At 37.7% G+C, this 14,833-nt stretch overlaps 1 protein-coding gene across 1 annotated transcript in view; it reads left to right on the top strand.

The window, feature by feature from the left end:
- gabra3 (gamma-aminobutyric acid type A receptor subunit alpha3) overlaps positions 1-14,833 on the top strand; it is a 142,903-nt gene that overhangs the window by 63,900 nt on the left and 64,170 nt on the right. The window contains exon 5 of the mRNA XM_088648976.1: positions 11,321-11,541. Within this exon, the coding sequence (XP_088505102.1) occupies positions 11,321-11,541 (221 nt within the window). The remainder of the gene's footprint in view (positions 1-11,320; positions 11,542-14,833) is intronic.

Below are 14,833 nucleotides of genomic sequence, written 5' to 3'. Positions count from 1 at the left end.
GTAATTATAGGGTAGAATAATGATTTTATTTTTTAAATTAAACCTAAAATTCCAGGGAGTCTTCTTATCCACTTTCAACAGTTCACTGTTATATCTTGGGAATGGCATAATTACTTCATTACTGTGACCATCTATGATTAAAACTGTAATTATATCCATTTGCAAGAAGAAAGCTGTGTGAGTAGTACTGTACATATTCAAAACCCAGATGTACAGTGGGCATTCCATTGTACAAAGCCAGGTGAATATCACTGTGGTGTGTCTTATTTATCATGCAACACCAACTCAATTTTAAGCACTTCTGTTTTGTAAAAGACCCATTTGCATAATAGTACTAAAAATTAGATAGATTTTTTGTACACTGCCAACTTATCCTGGTAGAGTTATATGTTGTCACTTTTAGCAATTTCTCTTCTTGTAGAAAATTGCAAAACCTCTTACAGCTCCTGCGGCAACTGAAGGATATTTTACTGATTTTATTTACTGCTGTCTAAAATGGTTTTAAAGGACAAGTTGTTAAATAGGAAATTATTTGATCAAAGTCCATCTGCACCTTCAGCTATTGTTTTGGGTTATACCAGTTACATGGAACAGGATCTTTGTAAGTAATACAAACTGTAAAGGGAGCACTTTGCCATTACAAATCACAATAGATACCCACCAGCATACTAAACTGAATATATCAGTACAATAATCCAAATATCAGCATGGCTGTCTTTCTTCACAATGGACTAGTTTGTCGAAATGTAAGCAAGAGAGATGACAGATCCAATACTTGAGAGGTTCAAGCAGGGATCAGTGTGCAGGCTGTGAAGGAGACAAGCAGTGGTTTAAGTCCATGCTGAAAAGTAGAAAAGAAACAATGTTTCAACTTTTGAGCCTTTTTCAGGTGGGAGCACTTTGGAGAAGCACCTTTGTGGCTGAAGAAGACTCAAAAATCATTACTTTGTGCTTTTTTCTTCTCTCCTTTCTTTCATTTACTTTTTAGATTTGATACTGTTTTGAGAGAAAACATATACTGTGTAGTGATTCATAGCCGTTTCAGGGACGCCAAATATGTAATGTTAGTGGCTCTCTGAAGGCACCAGTTCTGTAGGGTTTGGGCATTTACTGAGACAATTATTAATTGTAGCAGTAAATCACAAAGTTGATTCTTTTGATGGCTTTAGAGTCCAACCATGCGACATAACTCAAACAACGCACACACACAGGTACTAATACACGAGGATACATTTATTAATACATAGAATATGCCTTAAACTAACAGATCTTATCGAGAGGGTTATCAGAATACAAAAGATATATATTCAATCAGTTACGAAGTGTTACATATATCAAGAGGACATACGTACAGTATATCATTCATTAAGACCGTTTCATAAATGAACTTGGTTATAACTTCTACATTAGATACTCGAAACAAGTACATAACTCTTAGGAATTAAATTGATATCAACTGGTTGGGATAACAATTGAATTCTTGAGCTGTAATGCATTGAAGTTGAATACTCATCCAATCTTTGGGGATTCAGATCTCCTGCGGGCACAAAGAAACAGTTGCAGGCTGTTGCTGTCCAATCCGCGCTCTCTGGCTCGGTGCCAGGCTGTGCTGTGCGGCTTGCGACGGTGCGCTGCTGATGCTCATTGTTGGCTTTAACTAGCAAAGTTTGTGCACAGGAGAAAAGATGACTGTGGGTCCCAGCAAATCAGGAAGAGGACCGGTTCGTTCCTGATGAAGAGCTAGTTCTGAATAGTGATTCAGCTTTCCACAGTTCCGACCTGTTCACGAGGCCTGCTGCTGGTTACTCTCTGGCAACCTCCACTCTAGACTCTTAGAACAAAGGAAAGTTCTGGCACTCGGACACACTGGCCGTTCCGTGGTTGTCCGGGCTGAGTCTCAGGATGGTCAGGAGGCGCGCTGCGAGGATGTCCTGCCCTTGGGAGCCTTCTGCTCCTGGGCCGTCCTGCCCTGGAATTCTCCTTTGAATTCCCTTTAGAACAGTCCACAGAATCCTCTCCAGAATCCCTTCTGAATCTTGTTTTCTGAATCTGAATCTGAATCTGAATCTCTGTGTTGCCTGTTTTTACCTGGAGGAACTTCAGCTCATTGATTGGCTGAAAGTTCCATGGGCATCAGAGTCCCACGTGGGTTACTCGGCCCTACCAGTCCCTGATTGGTTGATCAAGGTGAGATATGAGTCACTTAGTCCTGACACTTAGTAATGCAGTCCAGATGTCCAACTGGCACTCCCTAGACAGATAGGCGCCAATGGGTGACCATTGATCATGATAGCCAGGCTTAGCTAAGTGCATCCCCCTTTGGGAGCTGTCCTTATCAAAAGAAAACATCTTGCATGAATGGTTTCTCTGTGGCTGCACCACAGAGATGAACAGAGAAATGGAGCCTCATTTGGGAAGCTCAGAAACACTTAATTCTGCCTTATTAATAAGCCTCACCGCTACAACTGTATACTGTAGGCTAAATAAAAGGACACCATTCTGAGTAAGGAATAAACTATTATTATACTGTACTGTGTGTTACTAATATTAAATTTAAAAAATATATTTAGCAATATGTTATTACCACTGTTAATGTAAAAAAAATGTCATACTGTATTATTTAGTGAATGACCTCTGGTTTTCCCTTTAAACATCAATCTGTTTTTCCAGATTTGCTCTTTAAAACTTGACACCCAGAGTGTCATTTGAAAAAACCAATGTTATTTAAACAAGTTTCAATTTCTTTTTTGACAATAAAAGCGGTTATCAATTTTGATACATCACTGTTAGTCAAATATCTTTTTGATCAGGTGAAAATGACCACGTTTGAAGTTTGCTGATCTTCTGCCCACAATATAGATAATTAGGTTACATTTTATTTTGTGCAAACCCAAGCATTACATTGTTATTAATAGCATCAAACAGCATCAAGCCAGATAAATTAATGTAGAACTTCAAACGCAAAAGCCCATGAATAAGATTTTGCTCTATTGAATCACCTGTACATATTTTATGTTGGAAAGCACCATAAACGTTGTTTATTTTACATCATTGTGACAGTTAACATAACTTAAAGTATCTTTGATTGGTATTTGCATAATTTATGGATTTCATTTAGACAGGAAGCCCTATCAGACAAAAATGTATACAATACCCTTCATGAAAATTAATTGGAAAAACAATTTTATCTGATGTTTAACATTCATGATACAGTTTAATTACAGATATGCAGTGCAGGTGCAGTATGCCTTAAAACAGTAAAACAGACAGAAATGTGATTTGTTTTGGTTTACTAAAAGATGGTTTGTTGGTGGTGCCTGTTATGAACTTTGAATTGAAAACAGTCTAATCAAAAAGGCATTAGATCTCCTCAGGCAATTAACTTGTTTTAGTACATTTGTGTTCATTTTAAGTGATGCCTGTCGGTGTCAAAGGAAGATGTAATCTGGAAAAGCAATAGCCTATTAACTGAAAAGAGTAAAGAGAACTTTGGTTCTACCAGTTCTGAAATATTAAAATTGGAGTGATTTCTCATTCTTCTCAAGCCTGCCTGTCACTGAGAAAGTGTGAAACATCCATTTTCATTTAAAGAATATCCGACAGTCCAAAAACATACTGGTTTAATTGGATTCTGGGAAAATTGGTCCTAGTATGAGTATGTGTCTGTGTTTGTGTCTGTATGTAAATGCAGATGTATTGGCTTCCTTTCCAGGGTGTATCCTGCCTTGTGTCCGTTGCATGATGGGATAGACCCCAGCTCCCCGTGATCCTGTATTGGAAGAATGAATGGATGGTAAACTGTTGCCAGCTAGGTTAAAATCTGGCTCAGTATGCCCCTGTATCCCCTAGATCATCTTTAAGAAGGGGTTTCTTTAATTTTTTCCCCAAAAAACAAATTTTAGTTTTATATGTTTCCTAGAAGATCCTTTTAAAATAAAAGATTATGACAAACGCTTTTATGTCAATACTCAGAAATGTCGGACAAAATAGTATTAAAACAAATGGAGACAGATTTTTTAGATAATGTAAAATTATTTAGGAAAACATTTTACTATATCTGCATACTTTGAAATTGACAGAACACACTATGACCTTTTGACTTTTGGATAAGGTTATTGCTTTATTGAAGTCTCAGTGACAGTGGTCGAACAGTGGTATTTTTTAAGGGCTTAAATACTGCTGGATAATGGTAAATAATAACACCAGGCAATAATAGGTCCAGGAATTTCATGTCTACCTTTTTAGTAGGCTTGTGTAATACTGCTATTTTTAAATCTATCCAGCAATATTATTTCTCTGTACTCTACTAAATGTGCTGGGACTGCAAATTGGAAAGGAGTACTATAATCAAAATCATGATATGTTGGGGCACAATGGTTTTCATTTCATTCCAAACTGTTCCTAATGCTAGCATACTGTTTTATTAAAGTAATTTTGTCTTTAAAAGAAACTCCTCCAGTGTCCTTCACTAGGCTTTTAAACAGTATGACAGTGGTTGAGAGACCAAGGTACTGCTTGTATTATAGCCATAGCTCGTTATACTTTATTTTAACAGGAAATGATGCCAATGCAGAGATGTGCACCTGGCAACTTGCCCTTAATATTTTGTGTAGCCTTGCTAACCTTCTCTGAAAGCTGAATAGTGAAGATTGCTTTGCAAGGCAGCTCACAGACTTATGTATGTTGTTTTCTGCCAAAGATATCTTATTTATGAGTCCTGCTGTTTATGAAGGGGTGTGGAAATGCATATACTGTAGTACTAACTCTTTTCGTATTTACATCATTAAGTCTGGCTGAAGTTGACATATGGTAGTTAATGCTCACTTTTACCAGCTCCAAAATTCTCATGTATGGAAAACTTCTCGCATGCTCTTGTAATGTTAAATCACTTTTTTCTTTGAAAGATTATGTATATCTTTTTGGATTTTGGGAGTGGGTTGAAAGGCAATTTATATACAGCATAAGAGATAAGATCAATTTATTAGCCATATACAATTTCTTGTATTAGGAATTTGTCTTTTTCGCATACCCCAACTTGCTCTACATGAGATACACAGACAGGGAGAGAAGCTTGGGGTCAGAGAAAAGGGTCAGCTATTTACACAGCACCCCTGGAGCAGTTAGGGTTAAGGGCCTTGCTCAGGGGCCCAATAGAGTAGGATTCCTCAAGCGGCCACGGGATACAAACCAGCAACCTTCCAGCCACAGGCGCAGATCCTTAGCCACAGAGCCAACTTATATCTATTAATCTTTCTGTCAGGCATATTCATTTTTCTTTTTGAGTCACTCAACTTCTATTTTATACTTTCAAAATGTACATGTATCTACTGTATTTTCAGTTTAAACCGTTTTTTCCAATATAAGGTCACAGGAGAGACAAGGCCTATCCTGATCAGCAATGGATACAAGACAGGATGCACCCTGGACAGGATGCCAGTCCATCCCTGGTCACACACAGACGCAAACAAAAACACACTCACACCAGGGCCAGTTTTTCCCAAACCCAATTAACCTACGACTGTCTGTGGACTTTGGGAGGAAGCCAGGGCACCCAGAGGAAATCCACACAAACTACCCAGTGCTGAGATACAGTACAGCAATGCTAATCACTGCACCACCATGCCACCCCCACCAAATTTGAAATGACTGTTTATAACTATGAAATATGTGCTGCACAGTGAGAAAGAGTACCTGTGCATACATTCTGCATATATGTCCATACATTAGAGACATTTTTTGCTTAATATTTGTTGCTTGATATGCTGTGAATTGCCTTATTCCTTATATGGTTAAAACTGGTTGGGGCAGTGCTGCATTTCTCACTGATACCACTCAAAGCTCGCAGGTGTCCACATGTCTTAGGAATGACTACTGCATGGAAAAGAATCCCTGACCAGCTCTCACATATTTCCATTTGTTTATGACCACTGGAGAATCCTGATCCCTATTAATAGCGTAGGCTACTGCTGAGCCAGTGATGAATGGGATACTGTATATGGTGAGCCCTTTATTCATTTAATTCATTCTACTGGAAGTAAACCTCACAGTTTGAGGAAATGTGGACAGACTTTAGTAAATGTCATAACGTGTACATCAGGAGAGAGTACTCCTTAGAAGCACTTAATGTGAAAAATGTGCTGCAGACCTTTCTAGTTCTTTAAAGGGCAGCCATACTTTAGCTTCTTCTGTATGTACAGATTTCTAGCAACCCAGTTATCTGCTAGCCCACAGGCTACCTCTAAGCCATGATGGGGACAACCCCTGCTGTTACTATGGTTTGCTGATACAGGATATCCATTTGAAGTTTTGCCCTCTCTGTCAAAATTCTTTAATCAATGAACAGGATTAGGTCATAAACAAGACTCCCTACAAGGGAATGTCTTATAAAAAAACCTATTTCAATTCCTTCTATACCACAAACCTTAGTAAATACACTGTTGAAAACTCCTCGGGCCTCATACACAAAATGGTACTGCTTTTCTTTAATAATGCTGATGAGGGATCAATTATTTCCCTATGGAGACACCCATCAGTGAGTTCAATATGGATTTAAAACTGCAGACTTTAGTTTTAGATCATTAAAGTAAATCCCACAATGAATTAGTGATAATTTAGTCACTCTTATTAACTGTGGTGTGCAGTATCCTCACTTGTGCCCTTCAACCTAGCCTGGGACAATAGAGCACAAGCAGTGTTTGATTATACTGATTAAAATTTCTGGTTCCTTATTTGTTTCTTAATTATTGTTGAAGAAGAAAGTTTGTGGGAGCTATAATAATGTAAGGGTTTTAATTTACTGTAACAATCAGAAATTATGATGGTGAATTACAACTTTTAGGAATCAATCAAATATAATAGTGTGCACTCTCACACACTGATCCAAATATAAAATATACAATTTATTGATATAACACCCAAAACATGCATAACACACTATCATGTGTTCATCAAACACGCTTTTGGAATAATAGTTCAACTATCAAGAATTATCTTAAAAACAAGCTTTAAGAAGTCAGCAACTATATCACCCTGCAACTCATGGCTGCCAACCAACTGAAGCTAAGCAGGTATGAGCCTGGCCAGTATCTGAATAGGAGACCTCCTAGAAAGTGAAGGTTACTGTTAGAAGAGGTGCTAGTGGGACCAGGAGGTAGGGCTCACCCTGTGGTCTGTGTGGGTCCTAATGTTCCAGTATAGTGACACTGTACTGCAAAAAGGCACTTTCCTTTGGTTTAAACATAAAACTGAAGTCATGTAAATTCCCTGGGCATTTCTCAAAGAGTCAGGGTGTTGACCCTGGTGTCCTGGACAAATTTCTATCCAGCCTTTACTAATCATGGCTTCCTAATAATCCCCATCTATGAAATGGCTTCTTTTCCCCTCCCCGCTGATAGCTGATGTGTTGTGAGCGTACTGGTGCAATTCTGGCAGCCATCACGTCATCCAGGTGGAGGCAACACATTGGTGGTGGCAGAGGGGAGTCCCCATTACTGTAAATCACTTTGAGTGCCATGTCCAGAAAAGTACCACAGTATATAGGGGTAAGAATTATTATGAAGCTTTATATTCAAAGATCCATTGGTCAAACATCTTTAATTAGTTTAAATTTCCCACCGAGAAGAGGGAGCTGGGCTGGGTTGGCAGCTACTGAGTGTGGAGGGAGTGTCCCAGGTGCAGAGAGGACTTTGCCTAACGTTGATTGGGAGCAGCTTTGTCAGAAGTTAGCATGGCTAGAATTAATTTTTTAAAAGCAATCTGTCTTCTTCGGTCCGGCCACAAGGTAGTCAGGTGGGAGAACTCGTTGGAGAACTTGTTTGGTGCTCAATATACTTAAATATTTATAATGTTGACATAAAAGTATATACAGTACGCTTATTTAATTGATCAGGTGAAAATAACAGTGGGTTCACAAACACAAGATTTCTTCTGTTTCAGAAAGAATATCTTGGGCAGAGTTCTGTACTTTACTGACTCACGCAGTAACGTTTTCAGAAAAGTCATATTGCTAGTTTAGTTAGAGAGTCCTGGTACCCACAATACAGTCTACATTAATACATGGTTCAGCATTGGTTATAGTTTTACAACATCGCTTATCAGAGGGGATTATTAGCCACATCTCATTGCATTTACAGAGAGAAACCCAAAATGACTTGTCAAGGTAAAACAAAGATTATTAGAAGTCTTTAATAACACTAACTGTAATTCTAAGGATAATAATAGGCCTTGCTGCTACAGGGTCAATGATAGAAGAGGTGTTAGCCTCCTGTATGTGTCCAAGCTAAATTTACACTAGGCTTGCACAATATACCCTATCTAATGTTCTACCTTCAATTGCTGAAGCAGTTTCTCACTTCTACTTCTTGCTATACAGTGAGATTGCTGCTGTGCATCACCCAGGCAGTGATTAAAGATAATGTCAGAAGGCATTGGGGTTACAGTGGTGGTCCATCTGAGGATAGTGTTAGAATAACAATGAGATTTTGAAAGAGAATCTTTTGTATCACTGTATGCCAAATGTTTAAATGAAGTGATATGGAGGTGTTGCATGGTAATACAGTGAGTGGTTTAATATGGTGGGTTCTGGTAAGTGTTATGGTTAATGTTTAACTTATCAGAAAGTGAGGACCATGTCAAATTGAAAGAGGAGACCAAAATATATGTCTCAAAACCATTTTGAACATTAATTATAATGCTAATTTTATAGGGAAATCTAGTCCTATACCTAACACATCCCTAATGAAAACCCTACACAAAAGGTACCCTGGAATGCTGCTGGATATGCACATTTAGCTAAAATGAGCAAAATATTAGTTTGCAAGTCATATCACGGTGACATCATTTCAAAGCAATGTTATTTTAAACTATCTGTATCTTGGTCTACAGCAACATGTACAGTAGCATGCAGTCTATCACAAACTGCATCATGTATCAAAGACCCAACAGAAACATTAAAGTATTCTGACAAACAGATTTGTTTTAAATTATGCAGTTCATCCCTCCAGTGTAAAATTATTTTCTTTGAAAAATATTTAAATAGGTGACATGATGGCACAGTGGTTAGCATTCTTGCTTTGGTGCTATCTACCTGCAGTTTGTATGCTCTCCCTATGTTCATGTTTTTGTATTCTGTCTTGCACCCATTGCTTGCCAGTTTGCCTAGCCTCATTTTCCCTCATCCGACTCTGAATTGGAGGAAGAAATTAGAAGATGGCTGGAAATTATTTTCTACCACTACTAGGGTAGTGCTGGCTTCCAGATATTAATCTGAATAGACTAACTTAAATGAGAACTATAGGCAATCTGAATTTACTGTTATTTGATAATGATGAATTCCTACAAGGCGCCACTCAGTATTTTGGTAAGACAGCCATGTTTCCTCATATCCTACAACGCAGCTGTCTTGTGGTTTGAGTTCTTTTTTCTCAAATTAATAAAATCATTCTTTAGGCATTTTTTAAATTACTTAGTTATTTGCAAAAAAATAGTATGCTTTAATTTGAGTAAAGAGAAGTTATAAAGATGTGATGAAAATGTTTGAGATTGAGAAAAACATCTATGTGGATAATGGAAAAATAATGGAAAAAAAAAACTTAAAATAATGCTCCATATACCACACCACACAAAAAGCTCTGAAATATTTTTCTTTGCATCAAGTACTCCTTGAATTTTATTGAACTAAGCATATAATTGTATTGAACTTACAATAAACAAGGGCCTGAAGCCTTTTCTGGAGACATGACAAATAACATAAGCCTCTCTCAGCTGCAAAGGATAGATGCATTTGTTGCTCAAAAGGAGCCCTAGCATTAAATGCTTCGGATGTGCTTGTCTTTGGCATAACAGCGAACTATGGTTTTTGGCAAACATGTTTATTGTGCTTTAAATCTGCTGTTGTTTGTTTAAATCAGAGAGTTAACAGTTCTTTTTTGACCTTTTAACAAGCAAAAACATTTGACCTTTTTCAACTGGAGTTTATAATAAAAGGAATGTCAAAGGCTTCAATCAACCTCAGCTATGAGCAATTTGTAATCATTCCTGATGTCATTTCCTCACTTAGAAAACTATAAGTACTATACATACTCCTCTTCTATACCTTGCTAAATGCCTTTTGCGTCCCTCCTCTGCCCCATCTACTGTAAATCTCTGCAGCTGCCCCTTAGTCACTCCTCATTTCTCATGGGGTCCTGTCCCCCTTGTCCTATGGCCAGCCAAGCGAGTTAAGCTAAATTTATAGTAACTTCCACATTTTATACTGTAAATCTTTCAATCTTTCAATTCTTGGGTGCTCTTATTCTGTTAATGGCCAGTTTGTGTGTCTTCCGTTATCAGTTCAATTCATCACCTGTGGTATTAAAAAAGAAGAAAATGGTCCATGAATTTGTCACCACTCTCCTCAAGGGAGAACAGTGTCTACATCTTCCTCTACAAAATCATTGGCAGATATTGCAGAACAAGGCACTTAATGAAAAAGAACACTTGCAGTCTTCCAATTCATTAAGATCCTTCTTTATTTTTCTGTTTAATAGTCTCTGATTCATTCTTCCTCTCTCCTCTTGATTTCTTTGTTATTTCTTATTTTTTATTTTAGTCACAGAACTTCAACTTTCTGGTTTTACATGATGCACTAAAACCTCAACAGCCTAAAAAATATTCACAATATTACATTTTAAATTATAATTTCCAACTGCTCTTAATGGTCCGGGACTGTTATAAGGGAGCTCTACCCTGATGTTGAAAGTGATAACTATTTGATTGAGGAGAACCTTACATTATTTCCTACCGATTATTAAGTAATAACATACTGTAAGATGAAGTGTTCAGATACCATGATCTGGCTTTAACAGAGGAGCAATTTGTTTAAAAGTATTCAGATAAAATAGCAATAAGTAATGTTGCCATGATTCCTTAAAAAAGCAACATTACAAATTACAATAAAAAAAACAGATAATGGAGTGAAGAAACAAGTCGAATTAAGACTATTGAGTTGCTCTTAGTGTATTTTCATTTTTTAGACGCATGGTGAAAAATTGAATTCTGAAACAAAGATGTATATTACAGAACTAGAATACAAATAAACACATTTCAGATGTTTTTATTACTCACAAACAGGACAAAACCAATGACAATTTTGCATTGATACAAAAATAAAATAAGCTTTGCAATAAATCCTCTAAAAGAGGAAAACAAGCCTTTAAACATTTTCGGAGTGATGTAGATGTTGACAAATACAAAACTTTTAATCCCATTTAATATCAATATTTTTCTTTTTATTTAATCAAAATCCTAAAAATCCTAAAGAAAATCCTTTTCTTCTTTCCAGGAATACACAGTTGATGTCTTCTTCCGTCAGAGTTGGAGAGATGAGCGTCTTAAGTTTCAAGGTCCCATGCAGGTTCTAGCACTGAATAACCTCCTGGCCAGCAAAATCTGGACACCTGATACATTTTTCCACAATGGAAAGAAATCTGTCGCCCATAACATGACCACTCCTAATAAACTCCTGAGACTGGTAGACAATGGAACCCTGCTGTACACCATGAGGTAAGACCTAAGGGGATCACTTCAACTTTCTCATTTTGTCTCATTTTTCAGCTGTGGTACTGTATATTCTGGGCCCTCAATAATAATAAGCCACTGATTTTATTTTTAATGACAATAAGGAAACATATCCTGTAGGAAAAAGATTGCTGCTAAAGTCTAAATATACAAAGTTCTTGCTAGTAGGAGAGCTGGTAGTTAATGCCATGAAAGTGAATATGATTCTTTTATTGAAGAAGTTAAGTACATAACAGACTAAAGGTGATTTGGAAGATCGACGCAAGTTTGATGAATAATCTAAGGAATAAGTTCTTTCAACTTGCCCAGATGGTAGGATCTATCTGTCTTTTTGGCCTCATCCAGGCCCTGTTCTGTCTTGCAAAGGTTGATATTCTCAATAAAACCATCAGTCTAACATCCTTGCTTGAGCAATCAAACCAGGGCTTGGAGAGTCTATTCAGAGAATTTTTCTTAGCACAGCTTCCTGACTCTCAAATGGTCAGAGCCACCATAGCTAACTTTAGTCAGTTGGTGTAGATTTATTTATGTGAAAAGTACTATTATATTGCACATTCAAATGGCAGAGAAGGAGAGATTAAGAGGCTTTTTAATCATCCTCAAAGCCAACATTTCCATTGCTCCTGAAGACCTACTACATCTCCATTAAAACCCATGATTTAGTTCATCCTCAATCAACAAACAGCATGGAGTTGATCAATAACTCCAGTGTCATCACTACAAGTAAAACCTCCTAATAATTTAAAGCCGTTGTGTCCATTTTGGAAGTTTAATTCCTTATACTCATAATGGACATATCACACTATACTCCCTTTTTTCTAACCAACGGATTCCGTTTGGCTTTCAGCTTCTAGCCTGTGCCCCTATTCTAGTCAGAACCTTTTTCTACTTTTTCTTTTCACTGCTTACCTCCTCAACCCTTGTGTTTGCTGATCTGTACCCGTGGCTTTTGAGGGCTTTTTTCTAAACCCTTTGGTTCCTTTTAGGTGTCTCGCAATTTAGGCTTCATACTTTTCATACTTGAGACTCCCTCCTACGGGCTATATTCAGCAGCGTTTCTTTTCGTCAGGGATGCAGTTAACTTCTCCCGGGAAGGGTGGTTTCCCCCATTACTGGCAAGTCTGGTCTGATTAATTCTCATAATCACTTTCACTCTCTGGTCTCTTGTGCTTGGATTCTGAAAAATTACAACCTGTGAGGCTGTATCCAGCCATGGCATCACAATATATTGTTATTCCTTTTGGTGTGGCTCATTCTATCCACACTGATCCAGGCAGGTCAATGCTAAAAGACCCAACACAGACTAAGAGGTTACATTTTTACATCTACATTCAGTACAGTATACTTTTCTCTGAGAATATTATTTGTCCCCTCATCACTCCGGGTGACCTGTGTCTTACCTGTGAAGCTCCCTATGTTTTTTTCCTCTCTTGCTCTGTTTGAGCAATAACTTAACTGAAAAGCTCTGAGCCCTTTGCTTAGAGATGTTTAGAGATCTGTACATCAAGTTACACCGCATTTGACGGCACCGTAAAACTCCTAGTCATATTTTTTCACACCTCGATCCTAGCTTCCCCGACCTTCTTTGAGGTCATGCTCAAGGTCTTACAGTATCTCTTGCTCATTTAGGCTTGTCACTGCCTCTGTCCCTAGCCCTTCACTGGCAGACTTGTAGCATCAGGACACAAAGCCAGCAGCAGTCCAGACAAACATGCCAGCACCTCAATATCACTGGGTAGGCCAGATCTACTGCAATACCCCACATGTAGTGGAAGAACTGCTAACAATGTGGCCTCACAACATACTGCTTAGCAGTAACATTCTTCCTTACTTCTCTGTCCTGCACTGGAAACAGACTGCACTCTGTCTGTAGGCAGCCAGACCGTAAAAGTAATGCTGCCCGGCGCTGTAGCTCATTAAATCCCTGACTCTGTAAAACTGTTGTCTCTTAAAGACACACACCTGGAGAGAAGCACTGCCCTCAGTGATGCTGCCCTGGGCGGCATTACACTCCCTCCCCTTGGGACAGAGCTTGGGGAGAAGCAAGGGCCCTTATAAACCCTGTCTCAGGCAACATCACAATATATATATAACCTGCATTAAATAAAATTAAATTTTGTCTTTATGCAGCAGATACTTCAATTACAAAAAAAAAACAAATAAAAAGATAAGCTTGATAGAGCCAAGTTTTATAAATCAGACATTTTTTGTCCTAGGCCTATTATCATTTCATTAAATATGGCATATGTTTCTAAAACTCCTTGGGCTAAGATTAACATTTAAATTCAGATAGATTATTAATGTGCTTCTATCCTGTTGCTTTTATGAATGCCAGTTAACTTGTTCAGTGCCATTTCAGAATTTATAATCAGGACTGTGCAGTAATATTAAGGGTTGAACTGAAAGTCTTGGATATTTCTCCTATGGTTTCACCTGTTGTATAGTGCCAATGAGTCAGAATGTGCCATGGGAGGTATTGGTTTACCATGCCATTCACAATGTGTGAAATCTACTCTTTTACACTGATTTGTCTGTACCATGAAATATATTGGAAAGCTGCTACAGCTACAGTATATAAACCATTTAGTATTTCATTATATGACCTTGAGCCAAGGGTCCTAGAGAGATAAGGTACTACCTGTTTTCATACAGTTCCTAAGAATTGCATAAATCATAACTGAGACAGTAATCATTTCATTTACAGTAAGTAGACACAAATTAATTTTAAATGAAAACATAAACACCCTATGGCTTTCTAGAATCAGCGCTGAAGACCTGTTTTTATTTGCTACCATCTTGTAGCCTGTTCTCATCAGAACTCAGAACTTAAGCAAAGAAAGTTCTTGTCAATACTGGGTTGGAGACCTCAAAGGAAAACTTGATTGTAGCTAAAAGTGATGTTTGTAGGTGGCATTTTTCCCTCTGGACTAGAATGCTTGAGCCAATATGCTGGCAAAGTGTCACTACTACAGGAGGTGACCTTGTCATTTAGGATCCCACAACCATTTTGTTGAGTTGGAATGTTAACTGGATTCCTGGATAAATTCCAATTTAGGCTTCAACAATCCATTAAATAAGGCTTTCTTCAGTTTGAAATACAGAAGCACCACCAAGAACAAACTATGCTTTGACAATAGAATTAAATCACATCCCTGCATAATTTCTCTGTGCAATGTAAATTAATAATAGGCTAAACATATTAAATATTACAGTAATACCCCTACACATTACTTTATTTAATCTATGTCTATCATGTACAAGTGTGAAACATTTTAAG

Source organism: Lepisosteus platostomus, chromosome 10, assembly GCF_059453375.1.
Source record: "Lepisosteus platostomus isolate fLepPlt1 chromosome 10, fLepPlt1.hap1, whole genome shotgun sequence".
In the NCBI taxonomy this organism is placed as follows: Eukaryota; Metazoa; Chordata; class Actinopteri; order Semionotiformes; family Lepisosteidae; genus Lepisosteus; species Lepisosteus platostomus.
This window is presented reverse-complemented; position numbering and strand designations above follow the sequence as displayed.